Here is a 21,992-nt window from a genome sequence, read left to right on the forward strand (position 1 = left end):
TTTATCTGATGCAATAAGGAGGTCATTTGTAATTCTAACGAGCGCAGTTTCAGTGCTGTGATGCGGTCTAAAGCCAGACTGAAACTTTTCGTTCATGTCATTATTTTGTAGGAAGGTACACAGTTGAGTTGACACTACTTTTTCTAGTATTTTAGACAAGTACGGTAGATTTGAAATTGGTCTATAGCTTACAAGTTCATTGGGGTCTAAGTTTGGTTTTTTGATGAGAGGCTTGATTACAGCCATCTTAAAGGGCCCTGGGACATGTCCTAGATTAATTGACGAGTTGATTATGTTACAAATGGGCTCAATTACAGCAGGTAGTAACTCTTTTAATAAAGTAGTCGGAATGGGGTCTAATAAGCATGTCGTCGGTTTGGATGTTGCAATTATTTTAATTAAATCTTCCTGATTTATAGGAGAAAAACACTCTAGCTTTTCTTTTTGGGTGACGGTTGAAACTAATTCTTCCGACACACTTGGAGGTTTGGTTTTAGCTATGTTGTCTCGTATTATTTCGATTTTCTCAGTAAAAAACTTCATGAATTCATTGCTACCAAGGTGCGGCGGAATACCCAGGTCAGGTGGAGTCTGTTTGTTTGTTAGTTTAGCAATTGTACTAAATAAAAACCTTGGATTGTTTTTGTTATTTTCTATGAGGTTACGGAAGTGCTCGGCTTTTGCCGCTTTTAGTGCCTTTTTGTAACAGCTTGCACTCTCTTTCCATGCAATTTTAAAGACCTCTAATTGGGTTTGCTTCCATTTGCGCTCCAGTTTACGCGTTTCTCTTTTTAAGGCGCAAGTGGTGTTATTATACCATGGTGCCGTGATCTTTTCATTTATCCTTTTTGACTTCATAGGTGCGACCGCTTCTAATGCATTAGAGAAAATGGTGCCCATGTTGCTGGTCATGTCATCGAGCGATTCTATATTAGTTGGAAAGGTTATTAGAGGAGTCAGATCTGGCAAGTTCTTTACGAAACTATCTTTAGTAGTTGAGGTGATTGTTCTACCCTGTCGATAACGAGATATACAACTGATTTCTGCAGTGCGCAGTGTACATGTGATAAGATGGTGATCGGAAACATTGTCGCTTTGAGGTATAATATCGATATTGGTTAGATCGGCTCCGTGAGATATAATCAAGTCTAGGGTATGAATTAAGGCGATGAGTAGGACTATTGATGTATTGTGTTACACCACAAGAGTCTAGTAGTTCTTTAAACGCCACAGCTAATGGATCGTTAGCAATATCTACGTGGATATTAAAATCTCCAACAATCAGTACTTTATCGACGTTAACCAATAGATCCGATAAGAAGTCTGCAAACTCTATCAGAAAATTAGTGTAAGGCCCAGGGGGTCTATACACAGTAACCAATGTAAGAGAGACCAATGGTTTTTTACTTTTATTTGGAACAGTTATGTTCAACGCAAGCACTTCAAATGATTTAAATGTATGCATTGTTCTCCGAGTAACGGTAAGAAAGTCTCTAAAGATTGTTGCGACACCACCACCTCGACCAACCGGACGTGGCTCATGTATAACCGTAACTTGGTGGAGTAGACTCATTTAGACCGAAGTAATCATTTGGCTTAAGCCAGGTTTCAGTAAGGCAAAGTATATCAAAACTGTTGTCTGTGATCATTTCATTTACAATAACTGCCTTTGGATTTAGTGATCTAATATTAAGTAGCCCAAACTTTAGGCGTTGGTTTTGCTCATTAAATATATTGTCTTTTGGTTTAATCATGATAAGATTTTTTCTCATACTTTTAAATAAATTATTATTTGGTTGTATTATTCGGGGGCAGACACAGTCTCTAAGCATTTGAAAGCAGTTACATTCTTAACAGTTGGGTGAGAAGAACACAGACTATGGTTAAAATTTGTACTTACTAGTCAAATGGTGCGTAGCGTTTTTGAGATGTTGTCAGACAGAATTTCCGCTCCAATACTCCATTTTCTACCGCTTATCCGAACTACCTCGGGTCACGGGGAGCCTGCGCCTATCTTAGGAGTCATCGGGCATCAAGGCAGGATACACTCTGGATGGAGTGCAAACCCATCGCAGGGCACACACTCACTCATTCACTCACGCACGCACTCACGCACTCACACCCTACGGACAATTTTTCCAGAGATGCCAATCAACCTACCATGCATGTCTTTGGACCAGGGGAGGAAACCGGAGAACCCCCGAGGCACGGGGAGAACATGCAAACTCCTCACACAGGTCAGAAGCGGGAATCGAACCCCCAACCCCGGAGGTGTGAGGCGAACGTGCTAACCACTAAGCCACCGTGCTCCCCCACCCTGCTCCAATACTCAAATACATTAATACAACTTTTGTAATTAAACACAATATAACATCACATGATGATTTCAATGTGTCTCTTTGGTTGAGCTGAGCTCCCGCGTCCCTCCATGTACTGAAGCCTGCCTGTCAGACTCATTCCCCACACTTTTAAGACCGGGCCGGTCCTTGAGTTGGCAGGTATTCATTGGGAGTGTGACTATACATTAAGAAACTCATCAATTAACATTTATCCTTAGAATATAAATAAACATTTTGGCTCCATAATTTTTCCCGCAATTGCATTCTCAAAATAGCCCAATTGTGCGGGTAAACCCCGTACCTGGCAACACTGCCTAGACTGAATTTGAATTTGGCGCTAAATTCTGTGCATAAGATTTGGAGCTCACTGCAGCCAATCAGAGCTGCTGACGTATGACGGTGCACGTCTGATGTATGCGGCCCCAGGCAGTTACTCGGCCCCAGCGTTTGTAACGGCAGGCCAGAGAGTTAGGGTCCAACGGTACCCGGAATTAAACCGCTGGCCGGAGGAGAAGAATGAACACGAGTCCATTAGATAGGCATTTCCAAAACCTTTAATAGCGGTGTTCACCCGCGCTCTTTGAATACACATACAAAAGGAGCGGGTACAGAAAAGGGAAACCAAAAACACTCTGGTACCGTCACAAACAAAGAAAATAATGTACACACGTGGTCAGCGGTAGAGCTAAACACAACCATCACTCTCCGTCACCTCTCTGCAACCACGCGTACTCGCACACGAGCCCGTGCATGCGCATCACAGCATCATCTTAAAGGCACATGCACACTAAAACATTAGGTGGCCGTTACACGTTCTGCAGGTGAATAAAATTTCCGTCACGATGTCGTTCCAGTTCGCTATTTATTACCTGTTTAACAAAACACTACACGTGGAAAGTACGTCGCTTATTGTTGGAAATTTGGACCAGTTTAATCAAGTGACTTCGCAGCCTGACCTTGAAAGCGATGATGACTGGTTCGAAATAAAATGGCCCACACGAAAAGAACCGGAGAAGACAGTAGCAGCTAAAGTTCTGCTATTTGGAGTGAGTTTACATTTACCAGTTATTTTCCGTTTGCACTACTATTGTTTTGCTTAATAGTGTCGTTTGATTGCAATGTATCAAGGACACGATAAGAAAATCAAGTAAATATCAATGTTTTTGCGAATTATATTTATATGATCTAATAAGCGTTACGTGTATGTTCCGCGTTGATATAGTCGTTAAAATAACAATTTAGGAACAGCTAGATTAGTCAAAAAACATTCCGCGGGATTAGATTCAGTGCGCATGCGCAATGTCATACAAATTTGAAAAATCGAGCAAATTTATGCCTAAACTTTTCAATCCCTTATTTGATATTTTTTACCAAAAAGCTACATTCCATTTTGATGAACATGCAATGCACTGAAAGTACACAGTGTCGTCGTTGTGTATTAACACTATCTGTTGGTATTATGTCAAGCTTTTGGCATGTTTACATTGTGTCTGATGATTATAAAAAGGATAGACAGGAGTGTACTTTGACAACAGTGCGTTCGAGATATATATTTGGGATTTGTGAATACTGTATTGCATTGTTATAAACCCAAACTGTTAATGGAGTGCTTTTTATTGTAACTTGTACTGTGTAGGTACCTACTGATACGAGGTTGCTTGGGTTGATGTGTATCTTAAATGTATCTTAAGCACAGTTTCATGATAGCTTCCCCAACAGCTAAACTTCTCTGTTTCTCCCATTACATCAGATTCATTTAAAGAGCTTGTCACAAAAAAAATAATGTATTCATTTTGGGGAAAGATATATGGACCAAGAAAGAAAGCATGGGTGAAAAAAAAAGAAAAAAGAAAAAGTTGGAGACCAATTGGGAGGCAAAAAAAGCCAGGCTGGTTAGTTAAAGTTGAATTTGCACAGTTTTTACTTATGCAGTTTTAACTGAATGTGTGTTTTAAAACATACAGTGAGGAAAATAAGTATTTGAACACCCTGCTATTTTGCATGTTCTCCCACTTAGAAATCATGGAGGGGTCTGAAATTGTCATCGTAGGTGCATGTCCACTGTGAGAGACATAATCTAAAAAAAATCCAGAAATCATAATGTATGATTTTTTTTAAAACTATTTATTTGTATGATACAGCTGCAAATAAGTATTTGAACACCTGAGAAAATCAATGTTAATATTTGGTACAGTAGCCTTTGTTTGCAATTACAGAAGTCAAACGTTTCCTGTAGTTTTTCACCAGGTTTGCACACACTGCAGGAGGGATTTTCCTTGGTTATCCTTGCTGTGTTCTTCGGGTCATTGTCATGTTGGAAGACCCAGCCTCGACCCATCTTCAATGCGCTAACTGAGGGAAGGAGGTTGTTCCCCAAAATCTCGCAATACATGGCCCCGGTCATCCTCTTCTTAATACAGTGCAGTCGCCCTGTCCCATGGGCACAAAAACACCCCCAAAGCATGATGCTACCACCCCCATGCTTCACAGTAGGGATGGTGTTCTTGGGATGGTACTCATCATTCTTCTTCCTCCAAACACGTTTAGTGGAATTATGACCAAAAAGTTACATTTTGGTCTCATCTGACCACATGACTTTCTCCCATGACTCCTCTGGATCATCCAAATGGTCATTGGCAAACTTAAGACGGGCCTGGACATGTGCTGGTTTAAGCAGGGGAACCTTCCGTGCCATGCATGATTTCAAACCATGACGTCTTAGTGTATTACCAACAGTAACCTTGGAAACGGTGGTCCCAGCTCTTTTCAGGTCATTGACCAGCTCCTCCCGTGTAGTTCTGGGCTGATTTCTCACCTTTCTTAGGATCATTGAGACCCCACAAGGTGAGATCTTGCGTGGAGCCCCAGTCCGAGGGAGATTGACAGTCATGTTCAGCTTCTTCCATTTTCTAATGATCGCTCCAACAGTGGACCTTTTTTCACCAAGCTGCTTGGCAATTTCCCCGTAGCCCTTTCCAGCCTTGTGGACGTGTACAATTTTGTCTCTAGTGTCTTTGGACAGCTCTTTGGTCTTGGCCATGTTAGTAGTTGGATTCTTGCTGATTGTATGGGGTGGACAGGTGTCTTTATGCAGCTAACCACCTCAAACAGATGCATCTAATTTAGGATAATAAATGGAGTGGAGGTGGACATTTTAAAGGCAGACTAACAGGTCTTTGAGGGTCAGAATTCTAGCTGATAGACAGGTGTTCAAATACTTATTTGCAGCTGTAACATACAAATAAATAGTTACAAAATCATACATTGTGATTTCAGGATTTTTTTTAGATTATGTCTCTCACAGTGGACATGCACCTACGATGACTATTTCAGACCCCTCCATGATTTCTAAGTGGGAGAACATGCAAAATAGCAGGGTGTTCAAATACTTATTTTCCTCACTGTAGCTTACTACTTGCTTATATGCTATCATAAAAAGTGAGGTATATATTAGAGATGCACCGATTGCAATTTTCTTTGCAGATTTTATTATAAGTGAAACCTGCCGATTCCGATTTTATATCCACAAACTATAATTGACAGTATATAAAAAAAGATTAACTTTTCTTCAATACACATTTTTTCATGTATTTTTATTATCATTACATGAATTATAGAACATTACAATTTACCTAAACACAGTTCTACAAACAGCATTAAATTACAGAATCTTCTGTTGCCCAAATAACTCTTAAATTGAAGAACTCTGTGACTGAAAATAAGTATAAATGATGAAATATAACTTAACTTAATCACAACCATTTTCATTTTTTTACTCTCACAAAAGTCTAAGATAACAATAAAATACCTCAACTTTATTCTTGTCTGTTTCTGTTAATAAAACTATCAATTTTTTATTATTATTTTCTGTAATGTAAAATAACTTGTATTTATCTTTGGTCTGTAGGCCTAAAGGAAGTGGGATTGATCTTATGAGTGAATTCTACTCTAAATATGTATTTGCCCTTTTTTGTGTTAGTAAAGAACTCAATCAGATAAATATCACAAATATTTGTTGATTTATTCATTTTTTATAGTTTTTTTTTTTTTCATGTCGTGTTGAATGTCATTTTACCTCGGTGAAATGACCATAGTTTTAATGTAAGACAATTAATCGGGTTGGATTGAATTTACATTTGTTTACCACATAGTGAAAAACTTGAACATGAGTTTGGCATCTGTCAGAGTTTAGCATCACAATTAGCATGAAGTACATACCCGAAGTGGACGGAACAACGAAGGTGAACTACTGGACAGTCAAAAATTGTCTGTGTACTACATGATGTGTGTGCGCACGCGGAGACTTGCACAGTTCGGTGGAACCACGCAGTCACAGCGTAAATGAGCTGTGAAAGACAGCCGTATTGAACGGACGTTTACTTGCGTATTTGACGTTATGGCCCATGTCGCTGACAACATATGATCGGCATCGAATCTGCAAGACGTGAGACTGATCGGTCGGTCACCGGTCACGGCCGATCATGCACTGACCACACCGCCTGATTCCGGTTTCTGACCGGTTAATCGGTGCACCTCTAGTATATAACATGCCCAGTTACTTTCTTCTAGGCTTTTGCACAAGACTTTACACTCTCTGTGATAAGCTATCAAAACTATATTCAGTACTTAGTTCTCATGAAGTAATGTATTAGTCACTACGGAGTTATTATGGGATCCCCACCATATAGACATTGTGAGGATGTCAGTAATTGCTCATGTTGTTTAATTGTACGTTGTCTTCAGGCAAAGCCAACCAAGATCAAAGACACAGCCAGAAACCAGATACTAGAAAATTTTAAGATTTCCCTTTCCCAAAAAAGGGTCCAAGACACACAAGATCACCGCACCAGTTCTGAGGATGAATTTCCACAACATCTTCACTGTGTAAGGGATGAAGTTTTCCTTTTGTTTTAGTGTGCTTTATATGCGAAACTTAAGTAAAAAAAAGGGGTAGAATTCATACCCTCTATTAACTAAAAATAGCATCATCTTTATACGTGCTGGTTATTGACTTATTGAGAACAGGGGTGCGCTTTCCAAAGGTATTGTAAGCCATCTTTTGTTGCATGTTCCATCATTGCCAGCATAGTTCTTGTCTTACCCTAAATCATTTTTCCCAAATTAAATTAAACTGTTTAAATAAAACGGCTGAACGGATCTCGAATGACCATTTTTGCCCAGGAGCTAAAGATGTCCTTGCCCAGTCCACACGGACAGGGAAATCTGGAAAAGGAGGATCCCCTAAAGCACAGCTCGATCTTGTCAAAGTGCAGGCCATAACAGGTAATTATCTAATTATTAAGTTATGTTTTGTGTACTTACAAAGCAATAAAACAACCATGAGCTTCATTTCACCGTAAGTGCATGATCATTAAAAACAATACATTTTAAATACAGTATAAGCAAAAGTGAGTACACCTCTGTTCAACATCAAATACAGGTTAAATAAAATTAAACATACACTCCTCACTGTATTTACGTTACTTTTAAAAGGATATTTTATCCTAAAATTAAAATTTTGTCTTCTTTTACTCAACCTCAACTTGTTATAAACCTGTGTAAATATTTTATGCTGAACACAAATAAAGATATTTTATTGAATGTTACCAAGTACCAAGTTTTGGGTCTACATTGACTTCCCTAGTAGAAAAGGACATTTTCTAAAACTACTATGGAAGTCAATGTAGACCCAAAGCGTGGTAGTTGCTAACATTCAATAAAATATCTTTATTTGTGTTCAGCATAACAAATAAATGTCAACACATTTGTAATAAGTAGAGTGTGAGTAGAGGTTGACCAAAATGAACTTACCCTTTAAGTGGAACAATGTATACTTGGTTTCAATGTGTCCAATGTAATCAGTTTTGATTAACACACATATCAAGTGTGCAGTTTTGTAACAAAACTGCATAAGCTGATAATGGAGCTCTTTGAAATGTACTTACTAACATGTCACTCACTGTAAAAAAAATATCTGTAAAAAAAACGGTAAAAAGTATGGCAGCAGAGTTTCCAGACAAATTCTGTTAAATGACAGCAAATAACCATTTCACAAAATTACATGCAATAACTGTAAAAATACGAAATAAAATTTACAGTCAAAATTAATTAAATTACAGTATATTACTGTTGATAATTAGTTTTTAAACCATTGGAAACCTGAAAAATTATGTCAAATTACATATAAAACAACTGACTTCCAGGTTAATCTCTGTAAATGTAGGGTTTTAATTTGTTTTTAAAATATTGTGTTTCCATGTACAATAACTAATAAATAATTTATAAAAACCTTTACTTGCGTATATTCAAAACCAAATGTTTGTATACTTAAAGGAGTAATCTGTCTTTTTACAGAAAATATTTTAAAAAATTCCAACTAAACATTGTAAATAAAAAGTATTTTGTATTTATTTTATGAAACCACTGTCTTCCTAAAATAATTTACAGTTAAAATGCGGATATTATAATCTACAATAACCAAGCAACATTGTATAAAAACAAAGTATGTACATATTGCAAAGACAAATGTGTGTAAATATACAATTTTATTTGTTCAATTTTCAGAAGTATTATACTTGAAAATCACCCTTAAATAAATATTTCAATTGAAATTTCTGAACAATTCATGTATTCTTGTGCATTTTAAAGGAACCTGCACATTCACCATATAAGAAGCACAGTATGTGAAGATGTATAAATTAAATCATACGGAATACATGCTTTTAGTACATTATTAACATGCAAAAACACCTACATTAGCTGAAAACATTTATTCTTTATGTAAATGTAAAACAAAACAGCAATATTTACATTTTCTCCAAAGCAACATTCAAATTAGGAGAACAAAAGAAGCATCAATAAGTGCAGTAACAAATCCCAGTTAGCCAATAGCACAGTACATGTGGCTGTACATTATTTTAAAAAGTGTTCATAAAGATGCATTTTGCCATTTCTTAAAAATGGGTTGAGTTAGGCAGATTATTCCAAGAGCAGGCAATAGTCAAAGTGAAGGTCCATGAAATTGAATTTGGGATAACTGCAAAACACAAGTTTCTGCACATAGGTCTGAAGAAGGTGAATTTAGGTATGGGGTGCAGAGCCAGTGGCTGTTCTGTAGGCAAGCATCAAAGCCTTGAATTTAATGGAAGCGGCAATTGTGAACCAGTGCAAATTAATGAGGAGAGGTGTGACATGGTCTCTTTGGCTTGTTAAAGACAACTTTTGCTGGTGTATTCTTGATCAGAGGTTTAACAGTGGATGCAGAGCATTACAATAGTCCAGTCTGGATAGAGCAAGAGTTCCAACAAGGAGTTGTGTCTGCTCCGATAGTAAGCCTGTTCCTTCTATGTTGTCCAAGGCAAATGTGCAGGATCGCGCAAAGCCACGTGGTCTGTGAAGTTTGTGTGTCAATTGTAACACCAAGGTTGGGTTGGTTGAAAACATGGGCAGTTCTGTTTTGGTCGAGGTTGAGTTGAAGGCCATTCATTATCCAGCAAGGAGTCTCTATCCAGCAGGATGAGATGTGTGCAGCAACCTTCAGAGCATCCAGCTGGAATGAGAGGTAAATACGCATATCATCAGGATAGCAGTGATATGAAAAGCAATGCATGTTTCTGAATTACAGTCATGAAATATATACATGGAGAGGGGAAGTGGTCCGAGCACTGAACCCCCCACCCCCTCCTCAACAACCTGGAGGACCTACCTGTGAAAGAACTACTTGAACCATTGAAGTGCAGTTTCTGAGACATGAGGGTTGAAAGGACAAACTGGAGGATAGTTGTCAAAAGCAGCAGACAGATTCAGCAAAAGAAAGACCCTGCTCTCCTCACCAGACTAGTTGCTGTCCAGGTGGTTGTTCTGTGTGAGAAAAACAGACTTGGTTGAACAATCATTTTTTATTTATTAATACAATTCTTTGATAAAGTGTTTACAACGGAAATTTTAGTTTTTATCTAAAAATAAATATTTTTAAACCAATTTCCAAATTACATGGTTTTATGATGGTTTAAATTCAGACCTGAAGTATTGTAAGAGAGGTTTTCCTAGCATTACCAGATGTAGCAGGGAACAAGTAAAGTTCAAGCTTCTATTGATATTAATCATGAACAAAAAACATTTTTGTCCCAGGGTTTAATAAACTAAGGCAACTAAGCTATTCTTCTATGAAGTAGCTATATTCAAAGAAACATTTAGGCATTTTTACATCAACATTTTACTTACATTTTACTACATCGACATTTTACTTTTACTTTAGATGTGTTTTTCTTTCTTCAAGGATGCGTATCCCACTGACAGTAATCTCAGTAAACAGAAAATTAAGACTTTGCGAAGATGGCTTTCAGTCCCAACAATCCCTGTTTTGCAGTCATGTTAAATGCAGTGACAATGTTACTGAGGCATCGTTTAGAATCGCCTGGAATATTGCAAAAGCAAAGAAACCAGCTACAGAAGGAGAATTTCTGAAAATTGCACTCGTTGACTGCGCGGAATCACTGTTTTCGGATTTCAAGAACAAGGATGACATAATTAGACAAATTTCAAAGCTACGGTTGTCTGATTCAACAGTAACTAGGCGAGTCGAAGACATTACAGATGATCTCTTTTCACAGCTTTTAAAAGACATTGAAAGTGCCGAGTATTTTAGTTTGGCATTGGATGAATCCACTGACAACAGGGACATCGCGCAGCTTCTGGTCTGGGTACGTTTTCTCAAAGGGAGAAATTTGCAGAAGAAATGTTGACTTTGCTACCATTAAAAGACCAAACGCGAGGAGAGGACATTTACTCTGCGCTAAAAGATTTTTTTCATGGTCCAGGCAAAAGCATTAACCTTAAAAAACTTGTTTCTGTAACTACCGATGAAGCTCCTTCAATGGTCGGAAAGGAGAAAGGATTGATTGCCTTGCTCAGAAAGGATCCTGAAATCTCGGCATTATTTTCATATCATTGCATTCTGCATCAGGAGCAATTATGCAGCAAACTAAGAGGCGGAGCACTCAAAGAGACAATGGACAGTGCGGAAAGGATAGTGAACTTTATTCTTGCACACGCATTTAAACATAGACAGTTCCGATCGCTCGTGGAAGAGTGCGAGAGTGCATACGGTGACTTGACAATGCATGCGGATGTCCGATGGCTTAGTCGTGGAAAGGTGTTATGCCGTTTCATGCAATTGCTTCCTGCTGTGCGCATGTTTTTGGAAGAGAAGGGTCAACATAATTGACTGTCTCTCTTAAATGATGACACATTCATTGAAAACGCTGCATTTTTGACAGATATAACGTGCCATTTGAATACACTTAATCTCAAACTTCAAGGGAGGCAAAAAAATCTGCCGATGATGTTCAATGATGTATCCGCATTTGAAACAAAACTTGACTTATTCGCTCAACAACTTAAGGAAGACGACTTGACACACTTTCCCGTTCTGCAGTCCGTTGCAAGACCAGTGTCAGCCGCTGCTTACTGCGCATACCTCACTGAACTAAAAGAGCAGTTTTCTCAGCGATTCACGGACATTAAGGCCATGAAACCCGTGCTGGCATTTACGGAAAATGCGTTTGGTTGGGACGTACTTTCTACTTCAGTGTTAGTCAGAGATCTTCAGCTCGGAGTCGAACGGGCTGTGTTTGAGGAGCAGCTAATTGAGTTGCAGCACAATACCATTCTCAAAGAAAGGCACAAGGAAGAAAGCGACGACGCATTCTGGATATCTTTCGTTCCCAAGGACACATATCCTGCACTAATTCAGTGTGCTAAGAAAATCCTGACCTGCTTTGGATCTACATATGTTTGGAGAGCTCCTTCTCTGCCATGGGCATAGTTAAAACAAAGCAACGCTCCCGTCTAACGGATAGACATCTGACAGATTATCTGAGAGCAGCTACAAGTGAACAGGAACCAAATCTCAAAGTACTTGTGAAACGTATGCAGACTCAAATGTCTCACTAGTCAAATCCACAATGGCATCTTTTTCACCATACTGGGATAACACTTACTGTACACAGTTTTTTGATGTGTGAAATATAATTTGCATTTTATTTGTTTGAAAGTTTTGTGCAGTATTTTATAAATTAGTAATCATTAATGTAAACATCAGTCATGTTTTGTGCTTATTGATAAGGCTAAGAATTCATGTGTAAATATAGTTTTCTCATACTCTTTTACAATGCAATACTGTCCTTCATCTCCAAAACCTGGTTTAAATGAATAAACATGTTCAAATCGTATTAATATGAGCCAATGGCCCTCTGGATCTCATGTGGTTGAAATGTGGCCCTTCAGGCCCCTGAAGATGAGTACCTCTGTTATACAGTATAAAAAGCCCAACATCATCAGAAGACTTCTTCATGCACATAAAAAAAAAAACTTGTTACACACCTGGATTGCCATGGTCATCTGCTATAGATCTCCAGTCTTTCCACGTGACCTGGCATAATAGTATATAATGAACAAACAATTATTTTTAATTACATTCTTGCATTGCACAACATGTTCCACTGAGACAGTGATCTGAGAGCCTGGAAAGGCCAAAACAATAATGTTTTCATCTGCCATGTGACATGTATTTAATATTATATTATTTATATAGAGTCAATATATATTAGTACTTTCACTTAGCCACTGCATTGGGTTGTAACTGTTCATCTGTATCGATGCAATTTTCCAACAATCCAATATGTAAAAACAAATTCAGTTCATTTTAACAAAAGGATACGAAAATGCTCCTTTCCTGTAAATTTTGTAGCATCTTCAATAAGGTGTACAGCCACTGAAAAAGATCAATAAACATCACCGACTTGATACAGTTAACATTAACCCGCCTTTTACGTTTAACATTTAAAAACGTTTGTATATTGCAATAACGTTAACGTTTCTTACGGTTACTGCCATAACAGACTTGAACAAACTTTGATTTAAACGACAAGTTGACTTGTTTTGAGTCAAGGGTAAATGATCTTTCGAGCCCTCAGTGCCAGTTTTGTGACTGAGCACCATTAAGGAATGCTAATGTTAGCTTCAAAATGTTAAACTTAGCACAAATACGCAGCCATGCTATATGAAATGTCGTGTCATGTAGTATGAAACATTTACCTCAGTCGGTGATCAGGTGGCAAGATGGTGTGTACCCTGTCGTATCTTACAGCGAAACAACATACCCATATCAGCCGCGCGCTCTTCCAACACGTGCAGATTCAGATTGCAGACTCGGAATGAGGCAGTGGAGAAACAAATTCTTAGGCGGGAAAAGTATTTGGCGGCAAATTTGAATCTGCGCGTGCACGCACGCATGCACACACACGCCTAAATGTTTTATTTTTAAATAAATACACTTTGGTGAATAAAAGTTTGGTTGTTATTATTTGTCTTCTTGGTTGAAATAATGTTGTTACAATTATTCTGAACAGATATATCAACATATCTTTGTCACATATTTAAATATGGTTAAAAGAATCTAAAGTTAAACAATAATTTGGGAATGTAGTAATTCCTAATTACAATAGATGCTGCAGCAATAGGCTATAGCACTTAATAGTTCAATGAAACAAGAGTTTTTGTCACAAAATGACACACAGCATGAAATTGTTACACTGGAGAAATGAGTGGTATTTTTGCTATTCACATATGCACATATGATATTCTAATGCCAATATGCACTGTGGCCTGGCCCTGTGTCAGCTGAGTACTTGTGCATGGCCAGGTATGTGTGAACCATCCATCTTGCCAGGTCAGGTGTGGAATCATCTGGCTTCAGTAATCCACCTGATTGCATTGAGATTGCTTCCTCAGTTTTAGAATGTGTGAAGTCTTTTCTAGGGGAAAAAGAAATACCAAAAACGAGTCACCAAAACAACAGCAGAATCTAAATGCATTTGTCAAATAGACATATTTTCGTCAACTGCAGGCTGACAAGAATACAAAATATATATGAACTTGTGTATGTTTGTGACATTACTGACCAATATAAGATAAATGATAGATCACAGTGAACTCACTAAACTAACAGATACACAGTTACACACAATGAAATCACGAGTAGACACAGTGACTGCGCTGTGAGGTTACAATTTTAGCACAACTATATAGCTCACTTTGACCTCGACACATTGTGACCACATCAAAAATATCATGGGAGCTCAAGGTGAGATCAATTTCAAATCAAATAGTTGTCGGGGAAAGCCTATGCTTGGATAAGGATCTGTCTCTTCTTATAATTTCAGATAAAATATATATTCTGCTAATTTATAATTTCTTTGGTGACATTTTATTAATCTTTTTTGGCATTAGTTACTTCTTGTTTTTCCTAATAGGTTTCATTACATTTAATCATGTGGGATGGATGGATGTCCAGAGATGATAACCCGACACTGGTTCCCTCGACCGAAAGCCTATGGAGTTTTCCCATTTATATTTGGAAGATTGCAAAAAAATAAGCTCTGTGGTAAACAAACGTTTATTTTTTGGGGCAATGGAACCGGAAGTGCTAAAATGGTGACTCACTACCAGGATTTGCAAAAATGCATTATCTCTGCAGTACTTTATTTAATGAAACAGAAGTAGGGACATACCTTTTCAGGTCGTTGCCAATAGCAATGACAAAACAACCAAAGATATATTGTATTAATCTAACCCATAGAAATAATCAAACATTCCATGTTTGTTAATGCATATTTAACATGCACAAGAATTCATACAGCACATGATATGGTCTTCTACTATTTCATCAAACTCTGGTCTTTACAAAGCAGCTTTGGAGAGCAAAATGTGTGAATTGTAATTTGATTTTAACCACTAAACAATGCTATTTTAAATGTTGTTTTGATTATAGCAGTATTGGTAATATTGTATTAAACAGTCCAACAGTTTAAAAGATACTAATAAAGAACAAGTGCTTTTTTACAAAGGCAAGTACAAAGACAACTAGCTTCAGGTGTACATTTGTGTTTGTTGCTCTGCAGCACTAAAGCTTTTTCTGTAGCAGTTGATGTTCTACAACACTGGGCTTGTTCGACTTCATCCAGAGCGTGACATCAGAGTACCGCGAGAGGGATTTTAAAACATAAAAATCAGTCAGCTCTCAACCCTCTCTCGCGGTAATGTGACGTGTCACGCGGCGATCGTTCTGAGCAGCGCTACCTGAACCAACGAACAAGACCAGCACACACAGTACAGCACGTTTTTCTGTCGCCATCGTTGTTCTAGAAAACTGATGCACAGGACGGCAACGTGACGGCGTTAACAACGTGGACATTTATATTCTTCGTGGTCCCTCGCTTAACATTTTATACTTCCTTTTAAAAAAATTCTTGCTCATTTGTGGTTTTTATACCGTTCGCAGGTGCACCGTCGCTTCCTACACCATTTTTCGTTAATAGGTTTGTGAAAATATCCTGGTTTTGTTTCTTTGCACACATTTCTAGAGCCTTAAATTGTTATTATAGTAATTTTAAGTGTTTTGTTGGTTACAGTTAGTGTGATGTGAAATGGAAAACGTCTTTACATGCCGCTGTGGCTTTTCTTTTAAATCTATAAAAGGTTATGTCGAACATCAGGCATTTCATAGACATGAGGCTAATAACCAATATCCATGCTGAGTGTCTGACTGCAAACGTGTTTTCTTTAAGTACAATGCTTTAAAAATGCATGTTTATCGACAACACAGAAACCCACGTGTGACTCATTTGGACACCATGCATGGACCGTATACATGTACAACTCAAATTGTCAGAAACAGTGCACTGATATCAAAGATTTGCTTACACATCTTAGGTCACATCTTTCTAAATGTGAGATGGTAAACTGTCCATTTGGAAATTGTAGCAAAACTTTTAAGTTACGGTCATCATTTACATCCCATATTTCCAGGACTCATAAACACGCAATAGCAGCACAAGTCTCCAATACAACTTCTGGAGGGTTGGTGTGTACTGGGCCAGTTGCTGATGTAAATGAAATGGATGCAAGTGGAAATGCAACTCCATCTGAAGATCTGCTTGGAGACACGGACATGAGAGCCATGTACACCAACAATCTGTGTATGTTTTACATGAAACATCAGGCAAAACACCTAATTCCTTCATCCACTATACAGATAATTATTGAAGAAATAAATGGCTTACATGACATTTGCAGTAAGCACACAAAAAACAATTCAAAGAAATACTTAAAGCAAATACAAACATATCAGACTTTGATGCAGAAGCAGCTTTGAATGACTTGACAGATTTGCATTCTTCATGCAGCGTTCCTCTTTCAACAGAGTATTGCAGAAAGCAGTTTTTCTACCATAACTTTTCTTATGTTCAACCACAAGCCATTCATCTTGGATCAGACAGCAATAGAAAAGAAAGGTATGTACAGTACATCCCTATCAAAGAAACTTTAAAAGCTTTATTAAAAGATCCTGTGGTGTGGCAGCAATGTGTGAAGACTCAAAATTCCGCTCCTACTGGTGTGTTAACCGATGTGTGTGATGGATCGGTTTTCAAAACCAATGATTTGTGTATGCAGTCATGTATGAGATTTAAGCTTATTCTGTACCAGGATGCTTTTGAGGTAGTCAACCCTCTTGGCTCAGCCAAGAAAAAGCACAAGATTGTGGGAGTGTACTTTACACTTGCCAACTTTGAGCCATTCTGTCGGACAAGTGTTGATCACCTTCAGCTTTTGCTTTTGTGCACAGAGCAAGATATGAAATACTTTGGTCAAGAGAAATTGTTCTCAAGAATGCTGTCAGACATGAGAGATTTAGAAGACAATGGTCTAGTCACTTGTTCAGGTCACACTGTATACGCAACTGTCTTGTGCATCGTTGGATACAATTTGGGACAGCACTGTATTGGTGGTTATGTTGAAAATTTCAGCACTTCCTCTCACTTCTGTAGATTTTGCTTGGTACCCAGAGAGGAAATTGATAATGTAAATGTCGGTTTTCCAGTGAGAACAGTTGAAAACTACAAAGAGGCAGTGCAGCTACTGAAAGACAGTAACGAAAAAAAGAAATGGATGACTTAACAGCAACTCAACCGGCGAATTAGACAGTTCAGGTACCTTGGATCAGATGCTAGCTCAGTTCCTTCAGAAGTCAGTGAACGTGGAAATAAAATTGGTGGGCAGGCTGTCCAGAATTGGTGTTTGCTGAGATTCCTTCCCATCATTATTTGTGACAAAATTGCAGACATTCAGGACCCGGTATGGCAGCTAGTGATAATGCTAAAGGAAGTAGTGGAGCTAGTCTGTTCCCCCCAAATATCTGCTGCTCAAGTTTCAGGCTTTCTTCAGGTCCAGATTCAAGAGTATCTTGAAACAAGAAAGCATCTGTTTCCCTCTGACAAATTGAAACCAAAGCATCACTACCTCCTCCACTACCCATCACTGACCTTGAGGCTTGGCCCACTTGTTCACTTATGGACATTGAGGTTTGAAAGCAAACACTCATATTTCAAGCGATGTGTGAGGAGGACACAAAACTTCACAAATGTTTGCAAGAGTCTTGCAAACAGTCACCAGTTACTTCAATCCTACATGAACTCCAACTCCTTCTTTCCTCCAGTTCTGCAAGTAAAATACTCCTCTCCTTACCATGCTGAACTGTGTGCAGTGCTGTTGAGAAAGGCTTGGTCAAACCTGACTTTGTGTCCACAGAAGTGAACTTCAGGGGAACTCTTTATAAAAAAGGGTTCTTTCTATGCCTTAACAATGATGAGTCTCTGAAATTTGGACAGATTGAGCTTGTTGTGATGAAAGAAAATAAAGACGTGTATTTTCTTGTTACGCCAGACTCATCATCCTACATGCCAGAGTATGGGCTCTATAAAATTGGAGAAGCTGCAAGGGATATGGTTTGCATTAATGCTGATCAGTGTCTCGATTTTTATCCGCTACCAGCATACAGTTTGTTTGCAATGAAAGTAGTATCCCTGAAGCATGGTGTTTTAGACCAGTAGTTGTGTTTCATTTTCAATAATCATTTATTTCTCCTTTTAGCCATGGATGACATAGCCACTCTTATTAAAGAGGCATTACCAGCGTGCAGCACACCAGATACACTGCAACCCATTTTGGATGCCCTCCAAAACCTTGGGGTGGAAACAGTTGAAGATATGAAGCTTGTTCAGATGGACGACCTTGCAGGAGTGCTCAAACCAATTCAAGCAAGGAAGCTTCTTGCACATGTAAACAGTTAGTAAAGCCTAAAATGTAATATGTCAGATTGATGATGTTGAGACTAATGGCATTTGGGGCTACCATGTGATTGGAAAGAAACCATTTCACCTACTTATCATAGTTCTTAATAGCTCTGTACTGACTTAGACAGTGTCCGTTAGTCACAAGGTTTAGGCTTTTTTTACCTTTACATATATTTTAATTACATCGTTGTGAATATTTATACATGGGGCTTGTATTTGGAAAATTAAAAACAGATGTAAAAATACTGTAGTCATTTCACAATTTGTACAAATTTTTTATTTAAACAGTTAAAAGTTAATCTCTTAAAGATTGTAATAAATCTTTTTAACAAAATATGTTTCTGTGCATTTAGCAGTCTTTACAGCTTCAAGCCACTCAAACATGGAGGAAGATTTCCCAGTCTTAACCCAAACTTTTGCAACACCACCTCGGTGTTGTACCACCTCGGTACAAGCCCAAGCTCAAGCCTGCCTGTTACTTCACAATGCTCATTTTCAACACCAACCTCCTCTCAGTCTGATACTGAAAGCACAAGTTCTGCTACACAATTGAGCAGTGACTGGCACTACAATTTTAAAATCCCTTGGAACATGCTGCCAGCTGTTTTGAGGAAGAAATTGGATAAGCAGGAGCTACCAACAGCCAGGGAAAGGAGAGAAATGATTCGTATAATTTCAGGCAAAATCATTGCCATTTGTAAAAAACCATCAAAGAAGCACCTTGATCAAATTGCACGAAACATGGTCCTACAATATCCAAAGTCTTTGAAAGACATGATAGAAGATGAAGTGGTTGGAAGTGGCCATGATTCCATAACAAAACAACTTCTGTGTAGAGTTGACAACTACAAGCGAAATGAAATTCTGAAGAAGCGCAACAGTACTCCAGCAAATGACACAAGCACTGATCCTGAAAATAAGAAGAAACGTTTAGACTCTTATGGCTGTATTGTGTATGAGTCCATGCCTGTGAAAATGGATATTCAAATTAAGAAAAAAAAAGAGATGCAAGAAATGTTCAAGGAAAATGACAGGAATGAAAAACTTGTAAATGCGTTAATCTCTGATACTTTTGTGTCTCAGAGAAGTGACATTACGTCTGGTAAGGACATGCAGGTCCTTAAAGAAGAATGGCCCTACCTTTTCTCATTTGTTGGCATGAAGAAACACTTCAAACTTTTAACTGGTGTACACATACATGAGGCATTTAATGAGGCCATGACAACTAAACTTGAAAGAGTTCTTGACTACTTTCAGTCTCTTCCAATTGAGAAGTCAGCCATAGGTGCAAAAGACAGAGCTGAAATCCAGGCAAGTGGTGGACCCTCTGGGGCAGTGTTGTTGCTGCTCTCATACTTTAAAGAAGATCAGACAAAAATGTTTCACATAGTTGACAAAACATGCATTGCAGATGAGGTTGAGACTGAACACTTTCCACCCACACCATGCATTATTGTATGTGGTAAGTAAGCGGCAGAGTTTGTGTGCCCTACATGTCATAGCCACATAAAGTAGTAAATTTGCCTTGACTTTTTTCACAGGAACAAGTCCAATATCTGCAGCAGCTTTCATGGTGGCAGCAGACCAGGAGGTGGTAATTGACAATTTGATGAGCTTCACTGATGCACTGGTCAGCATGTTCATCTGTTACTACAGTTTCAACATGCACTACCCTGTGGAACTCGGGGCTTCGCTGGAGTTTCTTCAAAGGTAAATATGCCCTAATTCTCTTCAGATTGAGAATGAGAATGTTTTTGAGTATTTAAAGTGTTAGTTCACCTAAAAATTATAATTCTGTCATTGATTACTTTAATTACCCTCATGGCGTATCAGGCCCAGAATGGTAGTGACGACATTGTTAAAATAGTCCATGTGACAACAGTGGTTCAACCTTAATATTCTGAAGCGAAGAGAATACTTTTTGTGTACAAAAACAAGTAAGGGAGAATGAACAGGCAGTCGCTTTGCGTCAGGTCCTGATAACACTGTCAGGGCTTATTTCTGGGACTATTTTAACAATGTTGTTACTACTGCCTTTCTTGCCCTAGAAAGTAGCTATATCTTGCTGCATATGGATTGTTTAAAATGCTCTCAGATTTCATTAAAAAAAAAATCCCAAAATGAACGAAGTCCTTGTGTGTTTAAAATAATGTGAGGGTGAGTAATCAATGAAAGGAATTTTCATTTTTGGGTAAACTTACCCTTTAAGCAAGATTCTTGTGTTTGAATCTGAATTTAATATTATAATACCGTGAGTTTATATTTTGTTGATATAAAACAGTGTTTTTTGTAATACTCCTTTATCAACAGGTGCATATTTAAGATCAATCCGGACAAGGGGTCTAAAGTTGAGCGTCTCCAAAAAAAGAAGAGCAATGCAGTTAACCCAAAAGTGCTGACACTCATTAACCACATTTCTGAGTATGAATGGAGTGCTTAATTGGTAAGTTGCTTATTGTCACTTTGCACACTTTTTACTTTATTAAACATGCATAGTACGTACATTTAAAAAACATAGTACATTAGGGATGTAACAATTGACGGTGAGCCGGTTGAAAATGATCAGTACATTGTTGAATACTGACTTATATGTTTTTTTAACAGCTAACATCCTTAACACAACCAAAAAACTTTGGATAAAAGCGTCTGCTTAGTGCATAAATGTAAAATGTAAATGTAACATGCCCCTGTAACACTAAAATAACCTCCAACATCTATATAAGGTAAAAACAGACATTAGTAAGGGGTATATTGCCTACGTTAATAGACAATAATACAATTATTAAACTTGTGTAGACATTTCATGGTAAGTTGAATGCAGGTCTTAACATCTGTCAACAAATATGTTCTCTAGGTCCAAGGAGGGAACCACAGTTGGCCTGTTAAAGCCAAAGGACAAGTTCAAGTAACTTCACTTTTGACACTTATTTTTGGTTGTAATATTAGATAAATGAAGAATGTTTTTTTTTTAAAGTTTTATTAATGCTGTCTTTTTGTTGAAGCAAGTAGTTTTTTTTTATTATTGAAGCAAATTTAAGGTTGAATTGTGTAATGCATATATTGATGTAAACAACTTCTGTTTATGTTCAATGTAAACACGGCTTTTGTTTTTAGCTCAATGCCTGTTTTTATGTTGAATAAAAAAGTTTTGAATTGTGTCATTGTTTTTTTTTTGGTTTGTGGATATTGTAGACATTGAAGTCATTGAAAAAATATGGAAAGTTAAGAACTTTTGTTTATGTCAGGCATTTTTTTTTACCAGGAAATAGTAAAACAAGAACACGCACACATTTTAATTTAAACAGTAATAATTTATATAAATTTCAATAGCAAAAAAAACTATAGTAATAAAAGCAGTGATACAGGGCCAAGCCTGCCGCAAGTGCAACTCTGGGAAAACATAAAATACATAAATAGAAGTTCACAATAGATGTGGTTAGGACATTAAAGAGAATAAAAC

At 37.8% G+C, this 21,992-nt stretch overlaps 1 protein-coding gene and 1 long non-coding RNA gene across 3 annotated transcripts; one reads left to right on the top strand and one right to left on the bottom strand.

Moving 5' to 3' along the window:
* Window positions 1-2,693: 2,693 nt before the first annotated feature.
* LOC130409653 (uncharacterized) lies at window positions 2,694-21,482 on the top strand. 2 transcript variants are annotated; one of them, XM_056733737.1, is made up of 8 exons: window positions 2,694-3,385; window positions 16,209-16,378; window positions 16,603-16,693; window positions 18,330-18,524; window positions 18,886-19,994; window positions 20,074-20,242; window positions 20,843-20,975; window positions 21,387-21,482. In XM_056733737.1, the coding sequence occupies exons 5-7, from the start codon at window positions 19,124-19,126 to the stop codon at window positions 20,970-20,972; spliced, it is 1,170 nt and encodes a 389-aa protein (XP_056589715.1). In that variant the 5' UTR covers window positions 2,694-3,385; window positions 16,209-16,378; window positions 16,603-16,693; window positions 18,330-18,524; window positions 18,886-19,123; the 3' UTR covers window positions 20,973-20,975; window positions 21,387-21,482. The 2 variants fall into 2 exon arrangements, with proteins under 2 accessions (XP_056589715.1, XP_056589716.1); XM_056733738.1 differs by lacking the exon at window positions 2,694-3,385 and having other exon boundaries at window positions 15,900-16,378.
* Window positions 8,940-15,302, bottom strand: LOC130409655 (uncharacterized). The gene is made up of 3 exons (XR_008904877.1): window positions 12,723-15,302; window positions 10,045-10,199; window positions 8,940-9,888 (listed from the first exon to the last, which is right to left on the bottom strand). It is a non-coding gene; the product is annotated as an uncharacterized LOC130409655 (long non-coding RNA).
* Window positions 21,483-21,992: the final 510 nt, after the last annotated feature.

The sequence above is a fragment of the Triplophysa dalaica genome, chromosome 20 (assembly GCF_015846415.1).
Source record: "Triplophysa dalaica isolate WHDGS20190420 chromosome 20, ASM1584641v1, whole genome shotgun sequence".
Classification (NCBI taxonomy): Eukaryota; Metazoa; Chordata; class Actinopteri; order Cypriniformes; family Nemacheilidae; genus Triplophysa; species Triplophysa dalaica.